At 52.1% G+C, this 25,226-nt stretch overlaps 1 protein-coding gene across 3 annotated transcripts in view; it reads left to right on the top strand.

The window, feature by feature from the left end:
- REXO1 (RNA exonuclease 1 homolog) overlaps nucleotides 1–18,128 on the top strand; it is a 40,535-nt gene extending 22,407 nt beyond the window's left edge. For all 3 annotated transcript variants that reach the window (XM_055804741.1, XM_027791552.2, XM_027791553.2), the window contains exons 6-16: nucleotides 399–536; nucleotides 2,226–2,349; nucleotides 3,420–3,533; nucleotides 4,709–4,846; nucleotides 6,729–6,842; nucleotides 7,462–7,535; nucleotides 10,904–11,014; nucleotides 11,382–11,497; nucleotides 11,674–11,812; nucleotides 14,347–14,467; nucleotides 15,222–18,128. In XM_055804741.1, coding sequence (XP_055660716.1) covers nucleotides 399–536; nucleotides 2,226–2,349; nucleotides 3,420–3,533; nucleotides 4,709–4,846; nucleotides 6,729–6,842; nucleotides 7,462–7,535; nucleotides 10,904–11,014; nucleotides 11,382–11,497; nucleotides 11,674–11,812; nucleotides 14,347–14,467; nucleotides 15,222–15,310 — 1,278 coding nt within the window. In that variant the 3' untranslated portion in view covers nucleotides 15,311–18,128. The remainder of the gene's footprint in view (nucleotides 1–398; nucleotides 537–2,225; nucleotides 2,350–3,419; nucleotides 3,534–4,708; nucleotides 4,847–6,728; nucleotides 6,843–7,461; nucleotides 7,536–10,903; nucleotides 11,015–11,381; nucleotides 11,498–11,673; nucleotides 11,813–14,346; nucleotides 14,468–15,221) is intronic.
- Nucleotides 18,129–25,226: the final 7,098 nt, after the last annotated feature.

Genomic DNA, 25,226 nt, shown 5'->3' on the forward strand with positions numbered 1-25,226 from the left:
TCTTCACAGCCAGAGCACCAAAAGAAAAAAACGTGTCTGTCATGCACATAACTGGTGTCATGTATTCATGTCTCCAGTTCAAAGCGTGGTGCTTGGTACCATCCTAATCTTGAATCTCTTAATGTAAATGTCATCGTTTTTCGTGGTCTGGAATGCTTGCATGTGTAAATGTACTGTTGTGACTAATGCTACTGGGATTATGCACGAGTTGCATAATGAAACATGGTTCAAGTGCCATTTTTAGTACCAAAAATGATGCATTTTATGTTTAGCTTTGGGCAGATTTTCAGAAAGGAAGTCGTGCCACTATTAATAACATAGCAGGAAATGTAAGTCTCAAAGCAACATGCTACTTAAACTCTGAATAGCCTCTTTCTCTCTCTCTGTCTCATCTCTAGAGCGCCAGCTTACAGAGGCCTGTTATTCCCACAGAATTTGGTGCTAAAGTCCCGACAAACATTCGTCAAAGATATCTCAATCTCTTCATTGATGAGTGCCTGAAGTTCTGCTCCTCCTCTCAGGAAGCGTTTGACAAGGTCTGTACTGATGATTGCTGCTTATGAATAAAATCTGCAGCAGAGAACGACATCCTCTGCCTTGGTTAAGACCACCTAAAATTTAAAATCGCAGCAAACCCAGAAAACTCTTCTATCTATATACAATTCTGTAGCAGAGATTGCATTAAATAACTCCAGACTGTACAACAGAAAGTGTAATTGCAGTGGGGGTTTCCAGTTGGAAATCTCATCTTTCCCTTAATTCAGAATGCATACACTATCTTTTTAATAACCCCAGAAGAGGGATGGAGGGAAGTGTGTGTTGTGGTCAAGCTGGACAAAAAGGCCTTTTGTTCTGGTACAGCGGCAACCACCTGGAATCACATTGTTCAGCCAGCAAAAGTAAGTGTTTGAGATAAAATCACAGAACGGTTTGGGTTGGAAGGGACCTTAAAGAGCACCTCGTTCCATGGGCAGGGGCACCTCCCACTAGACCAGGTTGCTCCCAGCCCCGTCCAACCTGCCCTTGAACACTGCCAGGGATGGGGCACCCACAGCTGCTCTGGGCAGCCTCTGCCAGCACCTCGCCCCCCTCACAGTGACAAATATCTCCCTAATATCTAATCTAAACCTATCTTCTTCCAGCTTACAGCCATTCCCCCTTGTCCTGTCACTATGTACCCTTGCAAAAAGCCCCTCCCCAGCTTTCTTGTCAGCCTCTTTAGGTACTGGAAACTGCTCTAAGGTCTCCCGGGAGCCTTCTCTTCTCCAGGCTGAACAACCCCAACTCTCTCAGCCTGTCTCCATGGGAGAGGTGCTCCAGCCCTCTGACCATCTTCGTGGCCTCCTCTGGACTTGTTCCAACAGGTCCATGTCCTTCTTATGTCGGGGTCCTCACTGCTGAACACAGTACTGCAGGTGGGGTCTCATGAGAGCAGAACAGAGGGGGAGAATCCCCTCCCTTGACCTGCTGGCCACGCTGCTTTTGATGTAGCCCAGGATACAGTTGACTTTCTGGGCTGCAAGCGCACATTGCCAGGCTGTGTTGAGCTTTTTATCCACCATCACCCCCAAGTCGTCTTCCTCAGGGCTGCTCTTAATTCGTAGATAGATGTAATTGGCAAAACTTGCTGTTTATGAAGGCTTTTAGCAGTAGGGAATAGTCTAGTAGGATTTCCAAAAGCAGAGTTAAGAAAGTAACGTGTTTTATTAGAAAACTTTGGCCATTAATGGTAGTTGGGTAAATATGGGACATTGTGTGTTTTGTAACCAAAGCAGATGCCACGAGGATTTACTTTGTGGGATTTCACCTTCACAGCTCCCTAGGGGGAATGTTCCTGTTGTATCCAAGGAATGACCATTTGCCAAACTTCCTTTTCTTGCCAGTTAAGACCTTTCATTGCTTGTCACCAAAGTGGGGAAAACAGCCTATCCCAGGCAGTTCCAGAACTGCTTTGTTAACCTGTCAGGGAAGGTTTCACATAAATATGCTTCTTCCAGCACTTTGTTTAAAATACAATTACTTTTTTTTCCTCTTACTCACTGAAGCAGGCCCCAGAACCAGTACATATTTGTGCCATGTTCTTATTTGAACTTAATTACTTAATTCCTTGACAGGCAATTTTTTTTGCTAACATACTTGGATTCTGTATTTTAAGAGCCAGATGTTTTTTTTCCAAAAGCAGTAGTGGGAAGAGAGTATATAGTAATGAATTGCATTGTTTGCAGGCTCTGTCAGAAGAGAAGGTGGCTTATGAACGTAGCACCAGTCGCAACATCTACCTGAATGTGGCAGTGAACACCTTAAAGAAGCTCCGAAGCCTAGTGCCCAATTCCCCGTCCAGTACGAACAGTACGTACCACGTTTGTGGTTTTCATAATCGGAGCCCCGCTTGGATTAGAAGCCATGGAGAGAAACTTGTTGAAAAGACAGACCCATTTCTCAGAAGCATTATGCTGAAAGGCAAACAACTCCAGTTAGCTTTTTATAGCCTGGCAAGCTTTAATGGGCCTTCAAGAGGCAAGTCCTGCAATGCTTTGTTGGCTGTCTGAACCTAAATGGAGATAATGCCACATGGATTTTTTTTTTTTTAGCACAAGTTCTTTAAAATGAAAAGCCCCGCTAATGGAGTAACTTTCACATGATGCCTTCAAAGTGATAGACTCGTCCATCACCACAGAAATCTGTTACACACATTAAGCTTCAAGAGAGAAACGAAGAGGGTTAAGACATTTCATTATTGGCTCTCGAGAGGGTACATTAAACAATCAATTTGTGCTGTTCTTGTGAATTTTTTTTTTCCTGGTCTCTTCCCTTTTCTCCCCTCTGTCTTCATTACCTTCATGGCCATTAGTCAGAGTGGCTGAACTTGGGAGGCTGGCCTTTAGGAGAGGGCTGCCAGTTAATGATTAGTAAAAAGCACCTATCTGCCATTATCTGATGCGCTGAGCATATTCTTGAGCTCTGAAGCTCCTTTCTAAAAGAAGTTGAAAGATTCAGCATGAGAGTCTGGTCTGTAGGGACCTAACAACAAAGCTGCTCACTGTGGGTGGGTGATGCCACCGTGCAGCACATGACTGGGTCGAGTTGCTTCTGTGCTTAGTCCTCTCTTGCTTTTGGTCAGTAGGAGGGCTTGCTGTGCAGAATAAGCAGGTAGAGCTACAGGAGTTCCCAGGGGAACTGTAAAAATGTCCTTGCTGCCCTTAAAAAAAGCTGTTGTAGGCTGACATTGCAAACAGAAAGCTCCCCATATTGCTGGAATGAAAATGCTAGGCCACCACCTTACACATGCCAGTTTCTGGACCAAGAAATCAAGAGTCCTCCTTTTGCTGATGTGTAGTGCCCCAGACTCTAGGACTGAAGTCACTCAGCTGATTACCTGATCTCTGTCCTGTTTTGCTGCATCCCTCTTCTCGCTGCAGAGACAAGTAACAAGAAAGTGGTGTCCCATGAAGCTGTGCTGGGAGGGAAGCTTGCTGCTAAGACAAGCTTTACTCTGAACCGGTCAGGGAGCTTGAGAGCAGAGGATTTAACAGGTAAGACCCTGCTCTGACGAGGCTGTAACCTGTAAGTTATAGCTGGAGCTGTAACGCTGTGACTGGGGAGAGCAGGATCTGGCTGATGCATGAAGTGCTGTGATTTATCTGCGGGGCAGTGTTATGAGTTATTACCCAACTGCAGTACAATGCTGTGGTGTTGCTTGGTGAAGGTGCACCGCTCCGATCAGTGCCTTCCTTGCCTCCCTGCTTTGGGCTGCAAGTTCACTGATGTAGTCCATGTGGCTCTGATGTAGCATTAGTAACTGTTCAGAGCTGCCTCTTGTGTTTTAGGTATTACTGACTTTTGGGCTTTTATTTCTGTCTGGATTTTACATTAACTTTCTTGCCCTGAAGCGGTACTTTACAATTTGCCTGTCAGATTAAAAGGCAAACTTAAAATATCTCCATCTGCTCTGCAGGGCTCAATTTCACGTTTCCGAATGTCATAGTAAGGTCGTATCGTAGCCAAAGGGTTGTGCCACAAGCATTATTCATGTTGGCTCAAATCAGTTATGGGTATTTTGGTTGCCAAGAGATGTAGGCAAATTGTTGAGGAGATCAGAGAAGAGACAGAGAGGCCACAGAGCAGAAAAAATTGACATGGCAAAAGCTTAAAAGGGCCTGTATAGCTCAGCTAAGCAACATCAAAGGGTACACAGCAATATTGGAAGGGTTTAACATAACAGCGAAAGAATAGATATTGAGCAGAGTGCAAGAAGTTACAATTATTCTGTGAAATGAAACGAGCAGCCCAAAATAAACATCGGGAAGAAAGCTGGTAATGAATTTTTTAGCTAGCTGTGGGTGGCCTTTAAGGGTTATTCCTTGGGCTGTGTTACAAATTATCACTTAAAGCGTTTAAAACCTTAAAATGAGAGAAGTCTCACCTTGGGTAACAAAAAGGTGTGAAGATGGCCCTTTGGAGAATTTCTGTTTCGGCTGTGTTTTCCAGATTTAATGCTGGTTGTTGAAAAGGTTCAAAATCAGCTCATGCACCAAGATTTTAAAAAATACTTCCCCAACACCTGTCTCCTTGTCAATCCTGAACAAAGGCAGTGGAAGCAAGTTCACAATAGTGGGAGTCCCTGCCAGGAGGCTTGATAAAGCAAAACACAGAAAGAGAAACAGCCCCTCCTTAAGTGATCTGGCATCAGCATTGTCTTTGTGTGCAGGAGCTGCCTTGTACCGGCGACTAAAGGAGTATCTCATGACTGAGGAGCAGCTAAAGGAAAATGGTTACCCAATGCCTCACCCAGAGAAGCCCGGCCGAGCTGTCCTCTTCACTGCAGAGGAGAAGAAAACGATTGACTGTAAGCTCTGCTGGCTCTTCCGTTCTGCAAGGTTTGCTAGATACGTTACAACGGGAGACTCCTGTCCTGCTTGCAACTGGTCTTTTTGCATAAAGATGTTCTTGGTCCCAGTGTGGAGCCATTTGCTCCCGTTATGATGGGTCTCCTTGGCTGTGACCTCTGTCTCTGCAGGCCAGCTGGTCGTGGAGGAGAGGAGTGGGGCTGCAGAAATCTGCTTTGTTTCTAGAGAATGAGTTTCTTCAGGTTGCATGTCATAAGAATGCTATTTTTGACACAAGGTTTATAGTTTGTGGCATGTGGAGGGGTTGTGAGGCTGAGTGAGGTTTCTAATTGCTGCCAAAGAACATGAATTGGTCAGGTTGCCTCCCTGGACAAGCTGCTTTTGGCCACCCCCTGTGAGGGCACGTTTTGTACTTGCTTGCTCAGTGCAGGTTTTCACTCCAGGTTTGTTGCACTAATTTGCAACAGCAGCAGGCAACCTGCAAGGGAAATGGGTTGGAGAGACACTCCTGTTCGGCATCTGGTGACGCTTCCCTCCTCCAGGGGAAGGATTTTTATTTTTGTCTTCTGCATATGAACTGCTGTTACAGTGGGATGTGGAACAACAGTGGGGCAGGCTGGTTTTGCAGTGGATTGTGACTTGCTGGTTTGGATTTCAGTTTTCTGCTTGGTCTCTTGACAGTGCTGGGCCAAGTAGTTCCCAAATGCCCTTCTGGCAGCTGGGCAAAACAATCCCTCAGGTTTCCCCAGGACAGGATGGGGTCCTCCTCTGTCTGAATCTTCTGAACTCTGGTATCAGGATTTGTGCTTCTGAAACTCTGATGAGAGCAGCTGTGGTGCAGCAGGGCTAAACCACATACTTAGGGTATATTTTGAGGTGCCTGGCCATGCTCCTCTGAGCATCTCTGTGGAGAGACCTTGCTAAAGTGTGTTAAGTGCTCATCCATGTTAACACCTTGTGTCTACATTTGTCCTGTAGCTGCTGAAGCAACCTGTATGAAAGCTGTCTTGCGTTAACGCTGTCAAATACTGTGTTTGTTAGGGTCCCTTCCTCCAGTTAACTGGCCAGCTCCTTTATACTGTTCTGAGATCATGTTCCTGGTTCTGTTTCGGTAGTTTCCTGCAGGTGTTGCAGGATCTTTGAATTTGTTCAATTCAAAGATGTATGGCTGGTTTGTTAATGCTGTGACCATGGATCAGTGGACAAAAATGGTCTAGACTGAGGTTGTGCAGAGCTGGGAATGTGCTAGCAGCTTAAATGGTCGCACTAGAACTCAGGGGATTGCATGAAGATCAGAAGCACGACAGTCAGCTCCTTTACTGTGGCTTTTTGCATCTCCCTTCTCTGAGCTGTGGGCAGTACAAGCACAGATGACAGGAGGGGGAAGTCCATAACTGCCCCCTCGGTGGGCCAGGCAGTGCTGGAGAATCCTTACAGAAAAGCTGTGCCCAGGAAGAACTACAATGTCATTTGGAAGTGACAAGGCACAGATCCCCTGGAAACCAGGTTTCATTATCTCTGATGTCCAAAGAATGACTTATTTATCCTGTTTCTTAAAATAACTGTGTTAGGGTACAGTGTAATTTTCTGTGGATGGAGAAACAGCGCAGTGAATGTTGACGTGAACCGTGTCAAAAACACTAGGGAGTCTTATGTTTGCTTCTGAGAAGCGTTTGTGGGGCAAATGCTACAGGACTGCATTTTCAGAGGGATTGCTGTGTCTTTACGGGCATTTGAAACAACATCTGGAATCCTTTTTAAACAGAAAAAGTTTCACCAGTGTTTGGGGCTTGAGTGATTCTGATTTACTTGCGCTTTGGCCAAGTTAAACAGGTGAAGGATTTCTAGTGACGTGACTCTTGCTTCTGTCTTGTTTTAAAGCTTCCTGCAGGATTTGTTGTCGCTGTGGCACTGAGTACATGGTCTCAGCCTCTGGAAGCTGCATTCGCAAAGAGGAGTGTGTCCATCACTGGGGCAGGCTGCGCAAGCAGAGAGGTATATCTCTTCACAGAGGGCTGGCTTCATGCGAGCTGTGCTCTGGCTCCAAACGCGGAGTCTACTTCGAGTTTGAGTGGCTGTGGAACATTTATTTTGTGGCTTTTGGGGCTTGTGCTCACAGGCTGTGACAATTCCTAGTTTTGTCACTGGGTGGCCCTGCTGCTGCTGAAATACCCTTGCAAAGAGCAGCACTGGGGCTGGAGCAGAGGTTGTTCATCTTTCAGTTAAAAAGTAAATGAAAAACCAAACATTCCTGTGCTTTTTGAAAAAAAACCAGTCTTGTTTGGAGGCTGACTTTGGGAGCAGTAGACATCTGTCACTGCCCAGGAGAGTTCAGGGGTCTTGGTTTGAACTCATTCGCAGCAAGACACTAACCTAGTCTGAGCTCTGCTGTGGTTTTCTGTTAGAGCAGCCAGGTGGCTTCTGGAGTTTGTCCGGCTGGGTATGAGAGACTTAAACTCTTTAGATTGCTGTGCATGAATCCACACAATTATTTCCCCCCTTTGTTTAACACATTATTGTTGCTGTGGTCACCCACAGTATCTCTGCATGTGAGAGCTAAAATTTAGATCTCTTTTTAACAGGACTCTTTGACTTTTATCTCTTGCTTTTTCAGTGCCAGGTGGATGGGAGACACATTACAGCTGCTGCTCAGGAGCTGTGGGTTCACCAGGCTGCCAGGTTGCTAAAGTAAGTTATGGGGCAACACCTTATTCTTGGTGGCATTTGTCCTCTTCTTACAGGCTGTGTAAGCGGTGCTTAAGCCTTAAGAAGAATGGTGGCTTCCCTTAAGGGGGGGAAACAAGTACTTCTTAAATATCTTTTGCTATGCAAAGGTAGGAAAATGCCATGTTTGGCAGGAAGGAAGAGACTCCGCTTTCTGGAGTGAGGTGGTTTCATTTGTTCTGAGCAAATGCCAGTGGATTCAGCTGCCCAGCAAGAGCTCATATACAGACTTCTTTAGGGAAACACAGAAGAAGTGAGAAATAAGGGATTTCCTTTTAAGGAGCAGTCTCGGGGCCTTGACAACAGTGTGCCAAAACCTTTTTCCCATGTTTTCCTTTCCCAGATGCCCGCTGGAGAGCCGGTCTTTTCATAGTTTTCTGTTTGCTGCATTCGCTTTGTTGTATTAAGGGGAGGAACCCCCCACAAAGAGCCTGTTGTAACTCATTGTAACTACTTGTCTTGAGGAGGGAACAGGGGAAGGGATCCCAGCATTAGAAAGCAGAGTGAAAAACCTGCTCCGAAATTAAATTTTGGCCCTGTGATAGAGCTGCACACTGTTCGGGATACCTTTGCACAGGTGCTTATTTCCGCCGCGCCCCCGCCCCCCCCCTTAGGTAACAGGAGAGCTGGCTTCCCAGCCTGGCATCACTAGTCCTCAAACCACTGACTCTGAAGGGAGCAATCCACCTTTTGCCTCTCCCTCAGGTCTTTGAGGATGCTTCTTGTCACTTGTTTCAGTGGCATTTTTATATTTGGCAGCTGCCACACAAGGGAGAGGAGCGTGGTGCAGAACCAAGTGAGAGGGGATCTAAAAAGATCAGGCCCAGTGGGAAGGGCTCCCAGACTGTTTGAAAGACCTCAAGCAATACAGGGCCAGCAAGGCTGGCTGTCAGTTCTGGAGAGGTGCCTGCCCTTCCTGTTCCGGCCAAAACTAGAGCTGGGAAGTAAATTCTGGGGCAGAATTCAAGGCTCGTTAAAATAGGAAGAATTGTCTGTACGGGCACCCTGCACAGTCTGAAGCGTGGATGGGATCAGGCAGGCTGCTACTTCTCCTGTTTCTTTCTCATGTGAAATCAGGATCTTTTTTTAATCAGCATTCCCAAAAACATCCAGCAGGGAAGTTGGAAGAAATTGATGGGGCTATGAAAACATGACTTCTCCACATGTTTTTGCGTGACTGTTGTAGACCATAAAACTTCATGGCCTTTTAAGAAACATACAATCTCCCTAATAGCCTCTTACTCAATGAAGCATGTCGCCAGTGCTCCAGGGCTCAGGCATCCTTTCGCATCTGCCTCCTAGTTGTTGTGCTGCTACATATCACTGTGTTCTGGCTTTCTTGGTTTTCTCATCCAAATGAGGAAGTTTCACAGCATCCTTTGGTAGATTTAAGGTTGGAGTCCACAAGCCTGCTCAGGACGAGAGTATGCAGTGAGATACTGGGATGCTTGGGCTACTGGGGAGCTTGGAACAGGAGGGCATTGAAAGCAGCAAATATTTGTAATAAGTAACTGTTCTAAGTAGCTAGATCTGTAGCAGGTTAGAAAAGCATGTCTGTGTCTTTTCCTTCCCAACACGTTTGAGATGTGCCTGTCTGGGTTGTGCTGCACTTAGCCAGTGTGGCAGGAGATGGCAGGATGGAGCTGCTGTTCTTTGTGATAACGGAGTCTGCTGCTTTCTCTGGTCTGAAAAAGAGAAGCAACTTTTTCTGCCCTCCTCTCAGCAAGAAAGAGCTGGACAGTTGCAGAACATCAGATAACGTAGAAAAACACGTGGGTTTTTTTCTTCACTGCCCAGTTACTGTATTACTGAGGGAGGGAAGGAATCAAGCTGCAAGGGAGAGAATCATTTGCTATCTGTTGGCTTGGTAATCTTCTCTATCCATTTCTTCAGCAAAACAGTCAGATTCACGGGCACAGATGCAGAATGGATGAGTGTGGCCTCTTGCTCCTGGGAAGCAACAAACCCTGCAGCTTTTGAGCACTGCTGGCTTTGGATACAGGGAGAGGTTGGATTCAGTGTTGTCCCAGCTGCCTTTTTAACTTCAAATGATGCAGCTCTCTGTGTTCTGGCTGCACCTGCAGTAACAATCTGTGCAGGAAAATATGCAAATCCTTGCTTTGGTTATCCCTCTGCCTACAGGTTTCAGCTTTACAAATGCCTCAGTTCTCCAGCCTTTCTATCCTGAGATGAACAAGTACAGTTTGATTCCTTGCAGGGTGAGGTCTGTGAGAATCACGATGAAGCAAGCTGTACACAGGCTGCTGTGATAGTGCAGAAATACATTGAGATTTAGGGATAGACAAGACTTAAACAACTCAAAAAGTCCCACTGGGGAGTGAGGGAGAAGAGAGCATCACCTCTGGGTGTGGTGCAGCATTTAATTTGACCTAAAACAGTGTTAGTGGGCAAAAGGGCAGTTGCAGCCTCTGCCTTGCGCTTGGTTGTATGTTCCTGCTTCCCCCTGGTGCAGGTTAACTGGATCAATGCAATCATCCAGTTTAAAACCTCATGCAAAGAAGGTTTTCAGGCTGACCAGTTAAGTAGGATCTGTGGCTGCGGAGAAGAGGAGGGTAGGAGTGCCTGTTGCAACAGCGGCTTAGTCTTGTGTTGACTTAAGCCACTTGTGAAATCACTGCCTGCGTTTTCCTGCTAGCTTGGGGAGCTCTTCTGTACTGGATCATGTTGACCCTAGAGCTTTAGCTGGGGATAATGAAGAGTGGTTGAGAAATACTCTGTATTTATTGCCTCTAGTGCTGGTAGGCAGTAGCTCCTTTTTGTGAACGGTTTGGTTTTGGAATACAGTGGATTTTATTTGTACGCACACATTGATGCTTTCTGGTACTTCGTTACACCAGTTTCTTGTGCTGTCTATGGGCTGTGATTCACCTGATGCCTAATGCTCAAGCAAGAATGGCTGGGATTAGAATCCTGCACCTGAGCATGTCTTGGCCACAAGCTAAACCAGGAACCACAGCTGGAATTAGATCAGTGTAAGACCTCAGTGTGACCCTTTCTGAGTCATTCTATTCTGAACTGAAGGCTGAAAGCTACTTGCCCCTAGATGTGTGATGTCTTGTTCCTATGTGAGCTGTCAGTATGATGCCGGTAGGATCTGGCTTTGGAATCAGGGTTGCACATGGCCATGTTTGCTGTTGCAGTAAACTCAGACCAAATGGAAAGCAAAACTTACTCGTCATTAACCTTTAGAAATGGTTAAAAAAAAAATCTTTAAGTGAGAGGTTCTGTTGAAGTGAACTTTTTGAATTCTTGTTCCTGCCATCAACAATTGTCTTTTTTTTTTTTCCTTCCCCCACCCCACTACCTTAAAGCAACACGTCCACGATGGGCGAAAGGAGAGCCTTGATGGCTTTGTGAAGACTTTCGAGAAGTTGCCTACAACTGAAGGCTACCCTGGAATCTACGCGTTAGACTGTGAAATGGTGGGTCTCTAACAATGGGGGCAATGCACAAGCAATGTAAAGCTTTTTGCGGAAGTCTGAGGGTGTGATCCAAATGGCTGAAGGAAAGCTCTGTGTCCTTACCATCTTTTTTCCTTTCTGCTGTGGACTCTAAATCATGTTGGTCCTGTACATTTAAATTAGCTTTTATTAATTAGTTTTAGCAATGTGTGTTTCGTTTGGGGACTGTGTGCACCCTTGAAAGCTGTAGCTAGCTGGCCCATCTTCTGCAGTGTTTGCTGGCTGGCCTTGCTACACTGATGTGCTACATTTTGAGAGCTGCAGCACTTTGAATGGCTCTGCTGTGGTTGGCCTGCACTTGTCTTCATGTCTGCTCTGTTGCTCACAGTGCTACACCAAGCAAGGACTGGAGCTGACAAGGGTAACTGTGATCAACTCTGACCTGAAAGTGGTATATGACACCTTCGTCAAACCAGACACCAAGGTGGTGGACTATAACACCAGGTAAGGACAGTCTTCCTCGGGTCAGAGGGCTGTGCTCAGAATCAGGAACTTTGGGGGAACATCTGGGAACAGTTGTTGAAACTCCACTGACCACCACTTCCTAACGGTTGAGATACTTTGGGCCTTGAGGTGTTCCTGTACTGAAGGAAGCCCTCCTTTCTGCACTTGCTCCGCAGATTCTCAGGTGTGACAGAAGAGGACCTGGAGAACACTAGCATCACCCTGCGGGATGTCCAAGCCGTCCTACTGAACATGTTCAGTGCAGATACCATATTGATAGGGCACAGCTTGGAAAGCGACTTATTTGCACTAAAGGTAACTTGCTGGTCTTGCGTTTACACCTCCCTCTGGTTCTTTCCCACCCTGGGGTGCGTTATAGATCTCCTTTGAATTTCGGAACCGTTTATTTCCAAGAACCAGGAGGACACAGTACACCTGTCTTGTCTCTGAGCCAGTGGGAAGCTGCCTGTGGTAGAAAAGCAAGAAAGTGTGTTACATGTGTCAATCGTGGTGTCACCCTAGCTTGTAGTGACTGGTACTGCCCAGGGTGACAGACCTCGCTGGAGGTGACTAGGGAGGGTGAACAGAACAGGGCTTGTTGGAGGGACCGATCTGGATTTATTTGCCTTTCACCTCTGCCATATAGTCAAGAATCCTCTGTTGGTGTCAGCATCCTTTGAGTGGCTTGAAGGTGTGCTCAGCCAGGGTCAGGGCACAGGGGAGGCTGTGCCCTCTGGGTGTTCACAGTAACAATTTTAGAAACAGGACAAGCCTCTTTGTTGTCTCTGCCACTGGAGATAGTTCTCATGGTTTCTCTTCTAATGTTAAAATGTGTGTTTTCTCTGCCTGGTTTGCTGTGATTTGTGGTGTTACTTTGATCAAGCTATTTCGACCTTTTATCTGTCTTTGTTTCCTGCCGGGCCCTTGTCAGCCTAGCCTGCACATCTCTGCTGTCCCACGAGGGAGGTCTGTCCTCTCCCCTTGCACTCTGAACATAGATCCCCGGAGGCTTGTCCAGGGTCACCAAGAAGCATGTGGCAGGCAGGGGCTGAGTCTTTAGTGTGTACTCACAAGGCAGAACTTCCTCCGTCCATTCTTTGTCCTGCAGCTTCTTTGAAGAAGCTGTGGCTGCCAACTCGCAGCCACGGTTTGGAAGCAGGAGGTTTTACTGCCTGCAGAGTGCTTTACCTCTCCATAGCACCCTTTATTCCATCCTCTCAGAGAGTTCATCATCATCATAAAAAAATTATTTACAGTTTTATCAGCACAAGATGACTGTGTTGGCCTCTTAGAGGCATGATTTTCTCTTAGCATTGCAGACACTGCCAAGAGAATGAACCCGAGAGCAATATAGCAGAGCGTGACAGGCAGTGGCATGTCAAGTCGTAATGTCTGAAGGCTGTGGCAGTAAAGTTGACATCTCGCTAATGGCCGTGGCAAGCTCCAAATGGTGATAGCATTTCAATTTTTATTTAAAGCTGTATTATCCTGTTTCCTCAGTCTTCCTGATCTACATAAGTAATTATCATTGTGCCTGGGTGGGTGCCAAACTTGACTGCAGTCTAGGAGAGATTATCCATAATGTTGGCAGTTTTATACTCTGAAGAGCGTAGCAGGTTGTTTCTGTTAAACTGCAGCTGTTCTTGGGCATTTACAGAGCTGGGCTATGAAACTATTAATGACGAAGTTACGGATTGTCACGCAGCATTAGCTGCTGCCTGGGAAGAGCCGAGGCAGAGGAGGAGACTGGATTATCAGGGTCCTGTCTGAGTCCTCCAGTGTCGAGACTTGCAGAGCCGTCTTTTGGTCGGGTGTACAGGTGTATCTCAGACCTTGCATTTTACTCCTGTACTCAAGATGTGGGACTGCCTTCACCCATGTTCCTTTAGCTCTCACTGAACAACATATTCTTGACCGCAGAGGATTAATCTTGTCTTAGCCTGAGAGTAAGAAACTAGGATAAGCTGGCTTTTTTTTAAATACCATGTTTATGGGCTCTGTCAGATGTGCCCTTTTGGTCCTCCACAGGGCCCCTTGCTGCAGGGCAAGTAGCGCGTTGACCTGTTCAGCATCCTCAGTTCCTCCACCGTGACACTTCATACTAGAGGACAGCAAACCTCTTCTCTTTCCTGTGTGCCCAGGCACTTTGACCCAGACCTGGGACCAGGCAGGGCCTCCCTCCCCTTCACTGTGTTCCTTATGCCCAGGAGTACGAGCTCTCCTTGTCCCATTTCATCCTTGCTAAACTGGTGCTGGTTAAAAACTTCCTGTTGACTCATTGCTGACAGATTGGAGGTTTTCCAGCTGGTTTGCATCTTGAAGTTAGGCCTTTTCTGTAGAAGTGGTGGGATGGACGGTGGGTTATGTACAGTTTTGACTTGCACATCCTTCCCACAGCCGTCCGCATCTTGAAGCAGTTGAAAGGCTGTTACAAGCTTTGTAACTGGTTCTTTGGCTTAGATTTTTGTTGTGAAAGACACTCTCAGAGGTATGACACCTTCTCCGGGCCCAGGGCGTTAAGGATTGACCTGTCCTGTCATTTGGGTTACACGAACTGAATCAGCCCCGAATTCCTGCTGCTTTGAATGTGCAGTTAGGCAGGGCTTTGAGGGCAGGTGTGTTGGCTGGCAGAGCACTGGGAAGCCTCTGTGTGTACCTTTCAAAGAGGAGTCATCTTTGATTCAGTCAGAGCCTCTTGCAAGACTGGTTGGGTTGGAGCTTGGTGACAGCATTACATAAAGCCTGAGAGGCTGACCGGAAGATTGCTTTAGCATGGTTAATCCTAAGGAGTGTCTGTTCCCGTGGGAGAGGGAAAATAAGCATGTTTCTTCCCTGCTCCCTCCCTCCAGCTTATTCATGGCACAGTGGTGGATACTGCAATCGTCTTTCCCCACCGGCTGGGTTTGCCTTACAAACGGGCTCTCCGGACGCTGATGGCAGACTACCTCAAGCGCATCATCCAAGACAATGGTGAGACCAAGGAGGAGCTGAGAGTGAGGGTCTCCTGTCCTGTCCCACCTGGGTGTGGACTCCTTGCACCTGCCTTCTTCTGCTTTCCCTCAGCCCCATCCTCTTGCTCCTCATCTTTTTTTTTTTTTTTCCCTGCATAATGTCTGGCAGTAGCTGTGAATGGGCCAACATGTGAAGTCTCTGCCACAGACAGTTTCAGTTTGAGCCCTGTTCTGAGGACCAGCAGCATCTTCCCTCTCTGTGCTGAGTGGGGACCAGAGAAGTGGTGTGGGAAGGCCAGAGGTAGCTCTCTCAAGGCCATGTCGTGCCCTCCCTTCTCTTTCTGGCAAACTGCAATTGACCTTATTGTTTGAAGCACGGCATGTTCCTTTCCATCTTCTTTGTGCACATTGTGAACATACTGCTGGGGAAACTGAGGCCTCTCTGACTGGCTACCCCATAGCCTGAGGGCCTATGGGCCGGCAGGACTTCAGCCCTTACTTTAAACAAGGGAATGGCGTCAGGCTGAAGTCCAGCAAAAATTGTGTTTAGTGGAACTTCTACTTTACATCCATTGTTGCGGTCCATGGTGATCACAGCCACACCTGTGGCTGCTGTGGCAGAGGGCGGTGAGCAGCTGGGCCAGCAGTGTCAGGCAGGACCTCGTCTCAGAAGCCTTCCCCTGTGCTTTGTGCTGTGAGCCCGCAGCCCCCACGCCGTGGCGGGGCTGCCTGGGCCCAGGTGCTAACTGCCACCCTTGTCTTTCTGTCCCCAGTGGAAGGGCACGACTCCAGCGAGGATGCCAGAGCTTGCATGGAGCTGATGGTCTGGAAGATCAAAGAAGATGCTAAAGTGAAACGATGACTTGCGCTTTCTCTCTCTCCTGTTCCTCCTCCACCTCTTTGAAGCAGTGCAATAAATGCTCAGAGTAACACTGTCCACCTGTACGCAGCAGCATGCTACCCCAGACTCCCCGTGCACTCACAGGTATCTATGGGACTTCAGAACTGCTGCTGGCATAGCTGAACGGCACCAGCTCACTGCTTGCAGGTCTCTGTGTCCAGATAGTGGCTCTCAGATCCTCTTTGCTCCACCTGAGGGATACTCTGTGGTAAACAATTGCCTTGTAGGCATGGCAAGGTGGTTTTGAGTAGCCCAAACAGAGAGAACTTCTTGGTTCCTAGGAGAAGCTTTTAGAGGTAGGTTGGGTATGTGCAGAAGGATCTTTCTGGTTCAGTTAAAGGTAGATACTTGTGGTTTTTTTTCCCCAAATGTAACTTAAATTGCCTCTGTACTCCAAAGCTGGTAGATTCCCGCAATGTTTGGGGATGGGGGAGGTGGAAGAAGGTTTGGCAGGAAGCTGTAAAGTGAGTGGATTGCGTAGCTGGTGTGTGAATGGCAAGCGATGGGTGGCAAGAGCCAAGGATCAAGCCATCTGGAAGGAGATGCTAGTGCAGTCCCACTGTGGAGGAGAAAGCCAGAGCTGCAGGAGAGGGAGGCTGTCTCTGAGAGCGCATGGTGGGAGCAGCAGGTCGGAGAGGAATGTGATGGGGTCAAGGGAGTTACTGCCTGCTGCGATCCAGGGGATCTGTTCAGTGAGGGCTGGCATCCTGGTTCTGCAGTCGCTGCAAAGGGGGGAAACCGCAAGTGTCAGCCCTTGCCTAGACCTCAGGGAGCCATGTGTGTAGTGGTGGGGCCAGGACAAACTGGGCTCCCAGAGCCAAGCAGCAGCCTGCAGCCTTCCAGGAGAGGAGCTGTGCTGGGGAGGACAGTGGGAGGAGCAGGCATCGTGTCTTTGTGGGTTTGGGCAAACTGTCCTTCCCTGAGCTTCCAGCATGTCTCCAGCAAGCTTGTATGTAGGGATCAAGGTTTTGGGGGGGACCAAGGTGCAGGTGAGATTGCAGTTAAGGGTGGCCCCTGCAGCCTGCAGGACTTGCCACCAGTCTGTTCCTGATACCAGGGACTTGATGCAGGCAAAAGCAAAAGCAATAGGTACAAATTCTTCTTTAAGAAGAGCAAAAGACCCTGTTATTGTCTGTCTGGCCCCCTGGACAAAAGCAACTTGAGAGTGTTTCTCACACTCGTGGCAACGGGGGCAGGAGCGCAGGCAGCCTGGGTGGCTCTGGTGGTCTCTCTTCGCCCAGGCTCTGTTGCTGTCGGGGGGAACAACAGGGCAGATCCAAGTGGTCCCTGATAGATGAGGGCTTTTAGCTGAGGTGCAGGCAGCGGCTCAGCCCTGTTACTAGAACAGCGATCACCTCGCCCCTCCCCAGCAGGACTGGCATTGCTTCCCTGTGGTGGCTGGTGTGGTGCTGGCCCCCGTCCCTGGCGCGAGCTGGCTGTGTTGCTCTGGTGGCAGCGGGGCAGGGCAGCTGCTGGGTTTTGGTTCTTCTTGGACCTGGGTCCGGCTTGCTGCTTTGTAGCCCTGCTGGCAGCGCTGGGCTCAGAGCCTGGGGCTGTGCCGTGTGGCCCCAGCACATCCTGCTGACCTGTCCCACCTGGTGGCCAGCGCGGAGGTGGGGGCAGGGCTGGGCTGTGTGCCATGTGCCATGTGCAGGATGTCCGGCTCGGGCCCCTCTGCGGGGGCTGGAGGGTGCTGGTGTGTGTGCGAGCCCTGGGGGGCTCCCTGCCCTGCTGCTGCCCTCAGGGGTGAGGATGTGGCTCCAGTGCCTGACCTCTGCCAGGCCCTCCTGAAGCCACCAGGAGTCATGGGGACTGCGAGGGCTCCTGTTCCTGCTGAGCCCTCCCGTGTTCCCTCTGGCAGGCAGTGGCGTGGGCTCCCAGCCTGGTGCTTACCCCAAATTCAGGCCGCGCAGCTCCCTGCCAGCGCTCCGTAGGGCACGCCGCAGCCAGCTCTCCTCTGCCAAGCGCTGCCGTCTCCTTCCCTGCCATGGGGCTTCCGCGTGCAGCAGCCTTGGGACACCTTGTGCTGTCCCCCTCTCCCCCCATCGCCTGCAGGGAACGACGCTGTTCCTGCCCAGGCCCTGGGAGAGACGGAAAGTTCAGTGCTTCCTAACCAGGGAGGGAAGGTTTGTTCCTGCTTCTGCCTCTTTCCCTTGTTTTCCCCCCCCCCGTTTATCTTCACCCCCGGCTGCAGTGACAGCGTCCCTGGAACAGCTTGCCAATCTACTGTGCAGCCACGTTAGATTTCAAAGCCAGCCCTTGCCTTGAGGTTCCCCTGTTGCTTGACAGGCAGTGCCAGCTCCCTGGCTCTCCTGCAACCACCGCCTCGCCCAGAAAAGCCAGTACACTTCTAACGCGGATCTGGGGTGCTGGTGTCCCGCTTGGGGTGCTGGTTGCTTGACTTGATCCCAGTGCCTGGCCTCGGGGGAGGTGGAATGTCGCTGCAAGGCGTGTTCCTCCAGGCATGTGTCCTGCCAGGGCAGGGGACCTCACTCGTTTCCCCACGGTTCAGCTGGGACCCCTGAAAATAAGTTTTTTTTGGGTGGGGGGTGTTGCCTGGCTTGTGGGATGTTGGTGGGAAGGCTGACAGCTCCCACCCGTGCGGCTGGTGTGGGGCGGAGTGGGAGCCGGACCCACGGGCTGCCCTTGCCTCCACCCCTGGGCACCATAACACTGTAAAACCAGAGGCTTGTGGTTGGTAAGAGGTTTTTGGGTTGTACATAACTATTGTAACCTGTAACTTTTTGTAATTGTTTTTAATAAAAGGGTGTTGACTAGATGCACGCTCTGGAGTCTGGGTCTGCTCTGCCTGCGGCCGGATTGGGGAGGATGGGGGCTGGAGCCATCCCCGAGGCGGGGAGGGCCTGGGCAGGCTTCCCTGGAGCATCTCTTCAGCTTGCAGCCACTGCTCTTCCCTCCGTGTCCTCACAGAGTGGCTCTGCAGCATAGCCCAGCCGTCACCCAGCGCTTGTCACCAGCTTTGCAGCTCGGTGGTCCGCGCTTCTCTGCGGCACATCAGCCTGCGCCAAGAGCGGAGGGACAGGGGGGAAACCATCCCCAGCCGTGCCCAGCCTCGCAGGACTGCAAGACCAGGCGGTGCCTGCAGTGCCAGGGGCTGAACCCTGCGGTGCCCGCAGCACCGGGGCAGCTCCCGGCTCCTCTTGCCTCCATCCCAGAGCTGGGGTGAGAGCCCAGGAGCGGCGGCGGCCTCTGGCCACCCGAGCAGGCTCCCCACGAGAGCCCGTATCAATCTCTCAAATGGGGCAGGAATTAAAGTGCCAAGCGAAGGAGCTGATTCAGCACGGAGGAAGAGGTGAAGGTAAAAAGTTCAAATAAAAAAATAATAGGCTATTAGATGACCTCACTGGCAATGTGTTTTATTTAACGTGCTCGTGATGGCTTGGCAATGGCAGCGGTTCCTTAGGATGCTGTAAAAGTCACAGCTGACCCGTGTTCTTAGCCACCTCTGGGTGTGCTGAGCTCCTGGGGGGCCATCCCTCTGCGGGTGGTTGGTCCCTCTCCTCCCTCGATGTCCCCTTTTCGCAGGTCACCTGCTGCCGTGCAGGGGTGCCAGAAAGGGACTGACACCCCCAGGTGCCACCAGCCGGCAGGGAAGCCCTGTGGTTCTGCAGCTGAGACCAGGCAGCTCATCACATGCAGCCCTGCGTTTGCAGATGCTAACAGGGTTTGTGCGGAGGCCAGTTGTGTCCTGCAGCATCCTCCCCCGGCGAGGGGCACCCGCAGGGCATCTGTGTCACACCCTGCCACCGAGCCACCCAGCGCGGGTCAGAGGTGACCACACTCATCGATCCTCTCTTTAAAAAGCTTTTTACCACAGTTTGTCTGGACCAGTGAGGGCTGGGGCCGAGGCAGGGGGATGAGTATCCATCATGTGTCGGGGGTCCCAAGGCTCAGGCAGGCAGGGAAGCTCCTGACGTGGTGACATCAGGGTGGTGAGGCCCTTTTGCCACAGCTGATGGGGACAGGGACCCCGCAGCAGCCCCTGTGCATCTGCTGCCTCCACACTCCTCCTCGCTCCAGCCTTTTGCTTGGCTGGACCTGGGGTCTGCTCCCTTCCTCCCAGGGCGGCAGTGGGGGGTGCCCGTGCCCCTGCCATGGCCCCGGACCCCCAAAGTCCCTGCAATGCAGGCGCATTACAGTGCTTCCCCAGACACAGGGGTCCCTGTTCCCAGCCCTAAAGCTGCAGCAGGGTGAGGTGGGTGATGCTGGTGTCACCACAGGGACTGGGGTCATCCTGCACCCTCCAGCCACTGGTGAGAGCGGGCAACTGGGCAGACTGGGATGCAGGGGCTGTTGGTGGGCAAGAAACCAGTGACCAGCCATGTCTCCATCCCAGGACTGTCCCCTGGCCTGAGGTGACTGCAGGGTGGCCGGCAGCAGAAGAGGAGGAAGAGGAGGCTGTGAGTGCTGTGCAGGAGGGAGGGCAGGGTGTGCGGGGGCTCGGGGGGTGCAGTGGCCATGCCTGGTGGCAGCGCTGCCCACCCACCGCGGCGTGACGGCTCTCGCCATTGCTTCTGCCGGCGGCCGAGCCTGGACCAAAAGTTGGAGCATTAACGGGAGCCTGGGGAGGTGCCGGCTCGAGGCCGGGGGCTGCTCCCAGGCTGAGAAACAACCCCTGTCCTGCAGGGGAACGTTTCTAAATTATTATTATTATTTTCTCGGAACAAATGGAGCTTTGTAGCTGCTCAGCCGCTTGGAACGGGGCACCTGGAGCTCCTTGGTCCACAAGCAAAGGTAAAAAAAACAGGCTCAGCAGTTTAACTCTTCCCTGCAGGCACAGGAAAGCACACATGGGGTCTGGTACCTGCTGCCGTGAGGCAGCCCCCCCCCCCCCCCCCCCCCCAAGTGCCACTGTGCCCAGCGAGGGACGCGCCGGGACGGTCATCGAGGCGCCTGGAGGAGCATCCTCTGCCCCAGCACTGGGCTGGGCGCAGCCTCCCGGCGCTCGCTTAATTGCACCAAGGGAGGTTCAGCTAATTGCAGGGGGCCATTGATTGGTAAAAATGTCATCTTTGCTGGCCACGGTTTCCAGGGTGACCTCAGCCGTTCTCCACTGGCGTTATCAGTTCCCGGGTACCCGAAACCACCCGCTGCGCATTGCTGTGGGGGGACACCGAGTGGGATGTGGAAATCCCTTTCCTTGCTCCGGATCCGGCCTGCTGCTGCCAGAAACAGTGAGCAGCTGCGAAAGCCGAGGGGACGCGGAGGTTTGGGGCTGGGACCTGTCCCTGCCATGCCCAAGTTGCTGCTGGCCCTTCCTGGTGGTGCCGGTGCCACCTTTGGCCGAGGGTCTTCGTGGGGCTCCGGCGCTGCACGCGGCCGGTGCAGAGGGAGCAGCAGGGAGGGGGCAGCAGGTAAGAGATGGCAATTGAGGGCCAAACCGCTGAATTTCCTCACAGATGCTGCTCCAGGACCAGCCATCAGCCCCCGGGAGCTGCGGGGGCAGAGCAGGCACAAAAGGCAGGTGATGGGCAAGGGGAGTGGGAAGCGAGAAACTCCCCTTGTACTGGGAGAGGGGGTTGGGTTAACGTTAGTGGTCGTGGTCTGAGGCTGCAAAAATGCAAAAAATGGCTCCCAGCAGGGGCGGCCAGACCCTGACACGGTGAAGGATGGATGGAGAGTCACCAGTCCCAGCCCTGTGCCAGCACCTGCCCGCTCCCACCGCTGGCGTTTGCTCAGACCATCAGACCAAACCAAACCAAACCGTCCCCTCCTGCCCTCTCGGCATTTTATGCCATGGAATCACAGAATGGCTTGGGTTGGAAAGGACCTTTAAGGATCACCCAGCCCAACGCCCCCCCTTTGAGGAGCAGGGACACACACCTTCAACATCCCTTCAAACCAACATGTGCCACTACTCACCAACTTTGCATGAGAATTAACAATAACTCGTTCATTTGGCTCATCTCACAACACCAGCCCCTGGGGGAAGGGTTGGGTGAGGGTCCCCCCTCCCTCCTCAGGAGGTGAGGAGCAGCCCAGGGATGGGGAAGCTCCCAAATCCCTCCACACCAGCACGGGGCGGGTGGTGGCCAGCATCACCCAGGACCCCGTGGGGACGTGGGGACGTGGGGGGACGGGGACATGGTGCAGCTGCGGTGTTTATGGACCTTGAATGAGTTATTCATGACTGCGCAGTAAATGCTTTATGGACTGTAGGGCCAGCGCTTGGTTAATTGCCTCCGGGTTTCTGTGGTTAATTGCAGCGAGCAATTAATCTAATGACGGCTAACACAGGACCACTATGGTGGGGCCTCTCTGCAGGCATGTGGGATGAGTGCGGGGCGGGATGGGAGAGCCGGGAGACACTGGGCTGGCTCTCATCTCGTTAGCTCATCGCTAATGAGGCAGCCTCTGTCCCCAGCTGGGTTTGAGGTCCCGGTGCTGTCACCTCGGGGCTGCTCGGGGGCTTCACAGTTCGTTTGTGCCTTCACCCTCCTCTTCCTCAGCTGGCCCCTACTCCCACCTTCCTCGGTCTTCAAGGCATGACGCGAGCCCCACCAAGCTGCTGCCAGACCCCAGGAGCTCTGGGGAGAACTGAATGCTCCCCAGTAAAACCAGTTCAGCCCCAGTAAAGCCCAGTGCTCCCGTTGCCCAAACCTGCCTGCTCTCTTGCCTATGCTACCTGAGATGCTTGGGCTCACCTGCTGCCCTCAGACCAATTTTGGGACCACCCGCCCCTCCGCCGGGATGCTGTGGCCGTGTCCCTGTGTCCCCATGTCCCCGTGTCCCCATCCCCTGGCAGATCCCATGGGAACAGCTCCTGCAGCACCAGCTCTGGGTTGTTTTGAACCAAGCTGCACCGAGGCGATAAATCAGGGCTGATTTTGAGCTGTGCCCGGCTGCCAGCAAGTGGGGGGGGGGGGGCGGGGGGGTGCCCAGCGAGGGGGCCCGGGCAGCAGCGGGCAGCAGGCAGGGGGAGGCAGGCAGCCAGGAGGGCAGGACAGGCAGACAGGCAGGTCCCTGCAGAGGCCAGGGCTGGAGGTGTGGCATGGGCTGTCCCCACGGTCCCTGCGTGGGGCAGGACGGGTGGCAGCCGTCCGCTTGCTCAGTGCTGCGGTGGCAGGAGCTCAGCGGGGGCTGTGGGCAGGATCGGTGCAGGTACTGGGACACAGCGGAGGGGGTGCGTGGGATGGTGGCCCCCCACCTCAGGGCGGCAGGTGCCAAGAGCTGCCACCCTCCTGCTCGCTTCGGAGCACCTGTGGGTGCCAACCCGGACCCAAGTGGGCAGTGGGTGCGGTGGGGGGCTTGTTGCCAGTGGGTCCTGCGGGGCTGTCCCAGGAGCTGCGTCTCTCCCTGTGGACCCCGTGGAGCAGAGGGGAGCCCAGGTCAGCCCCTTCTAACAGCGCTGCGGCTGGATGCTGGGCACAGAGAAGCGTTTTGGGGTGGGGGAGGCACTTTTTCACCTGGAGCCGTATCAAAACGGGTGGAAAACCAGGGCAAGCAGATGGAAACTCACGGCCCAGGCATGTCCTTGGAGATGGGGAAAGAAAAAAAAATCCCCGAGAGGCTTTAGAGAGCTGTGATCCAGCCAGCCGGGGCGCGGGAGTGTTTCCGGCATGACGAGGGCAGGAGGAGGCACGAGCCGGCTGCTGCCAACGCACCCACCCACCCGCTCAGCACCCAACCTCGGGCCGGTGTCACCCACAGCCGTTGCAATGGGGCCAAGCCTGGGGTGATGCCAGAGCCGCGGGTGCTGGGGAGGGTTGTCCCTGGGATAGTGGGGCACCGGCTGCGGTCCCACGGGGATGCTGCAGTCAGGTAAACAACAGCAGCTCTGGCGAGGCTGCTTACGACGCTGCTCGGCAGCCCTGGGCTGGGGAGGGGGGTCAGGCTGGTCCCGTCACCCAATTTTTTTTCATCAGGGAGGGAGCAGGAGGGGCAGAAAGGTGCCCAGGACCCCTGGCCGTGGGTGCTGACCCCGCGGGGTCTGCTGGGTGCTCCCAGGGAAGGCAGCCTACCTCCCGCTAATTCCTGTGCTGAGCAACAACTCGGCATTTATCCGGCGATTTCAGGAACAAAACGGTCACAGAAAGCCCCTGGCAGTGGGTCGGATCTGCCAGCGACATAAATCTCCGCATGTTCTGCTCACCCGGGCCAAACCCTTGTGGCGTGGTGCCTGCTCCTGCTTCAAGCTGGTTTATTTTTGTTCGGACACGCAAACCTCCGCTAGCCTAAAACTACGTTTTTGGGGTGTAAAAGCCCCGTTCTGGGTCTTGTCACACCCAGGCGCACCACGTGGCTGCCTTGGTGACCTCGGGGACCTGCCAGGACGGGATGTTCCCTGCCGAGCCGGATGGACCAGCCAGTGGATCCTGGGCATTGAGTTGGAGGAACATCCCGTGGGTTAATAAATCACTGCGGGTTTAGGTGAGGTGTGGAGCAGCGGTCAGAGGGTGTCTTGTGCCTTTGGCTACTGCTGGCCCTCGCTGGCCCGGGGCGCTGCGGGCTGGCGGCTGGGGCTGGCAGGGTGCCCTGGCACCCGCTTCCAGCCTCTTCCCGCCTACCCAAAGTGCAATTTTTATTTCTAATTATTGAGGTGGTGAGCGAGGTTTGTCGAGAGTTTTCTTGGAAGTGCTTTGAATCACCTTTTTTTTTTTTTTTTTCCTTTTTTTTTTCCCCTTTCCCCCTGCTCTTGGGCTCTGGCAAGAGGCTGCTTTCCCAGCTGCCTTTGCAGGCACTCAGCTCCACAGAGCATCCAGCAGCTGCCAGCTCAGGTGCTTAATTGGTGCTTAATTGGCCATACTTTCATTTGGCATCACCCAGGAATGGGGGTGCATCGGCGCTGAGGAGCGGGTTGGGGGTGCCAGCCGTTATTGCTGGGTACAAAGGGGCTCAGAGATGCCAGGCGCAGCGGGGACGTGATGGATAGTCAGCTCCGAGCCTGACATGGAGCTCAGGAGGGACCTTCTGAAAGGACAGACAAACCCGAGGTCTCCCAGCACCTCAGTGAGGCTCAGCAGGGCAGGATCAGACCCTCCGACCGAAGCCATCACACCATCCACCGGCTCAGCACCCATTGCTGTCGGCCTCAGCTTGGATATCGATGTCCTGGAGCAAGGAGCAAGGTCAGACGGTGCTTTGAGCTCAGGGTCCTGAGGGCACTAACAGGCGCTGGTGGTCCTGGGCAACCTCACTGGGACCCCTCCCCAGCCCACCCATGGGCTCTGGTTCAGCCCGAGCAACCCCGGGCACCGCTGGATGTTGGGGCAAACCGATATCAAATTGGCCTTGGACCACAAGGAGCAACAGGGAGAGAAGCAGATACTTTGGTGAAAGAATGGGAAAAAGACATGATCAAAGGAGCAAGATAAAAAATAATGGCAGGGACAGACTTCTGTGTGGGATTATTTAATAAAAGAGTAATTAATGCTTTATACCTCACTGCCTCCTTTCATGTAAGGATCACAAAGCGCTTCACAAACATTAATTAATCTTCCCTAACATCCCTGCAGGGAAGGTCACTGAGCTACTGAGCATAAGGGAAATCTTGTCATTGATGAAGGTGGCTGCTCTCTAGGCATGACGGATGCTAGGGTGTGATGGCAGGACGGGGAGAGTTTCTATTCCTTGCTGATGACTTCAAATGATTTCCCATAACTTCCTCCGAGAGGAAAAATGTCTTTGAGTTGTCATGGGCAGCTGAGACTGGGCCAAGGTGGGGCTGAGAGATGACCCACGCCAAAGCTGTTGAGCATCCCTGGAGGATGCAGGGGTCTGTCCAGGCAGCCCCTGGCGCCAGCACCTACGCAAGGTCTGAGTAAGCGTACAGCCCCGTGGAGGGCAAATATGCGTCTGTGGGGAAAAAATACCGGGGGAAGTGGATTTCAGTTCAGATCTGAGATGTGGCTGGTCC

This window comes from Falco peregrinus, chromosome 5 (genome assembly GCF_023634155.1).
Source record: "Falco peregrinus isolate bFalPer1 chromosome 5, bFalPer1.pri, whole genome shotgun sequence".
In the NCBI taxonomy this organism is placed as follows: Eukaryota; Metazoa; Chordata; class Aves; order Falconiformes; family Falconidae; genus Falco; species Falco peregrinus.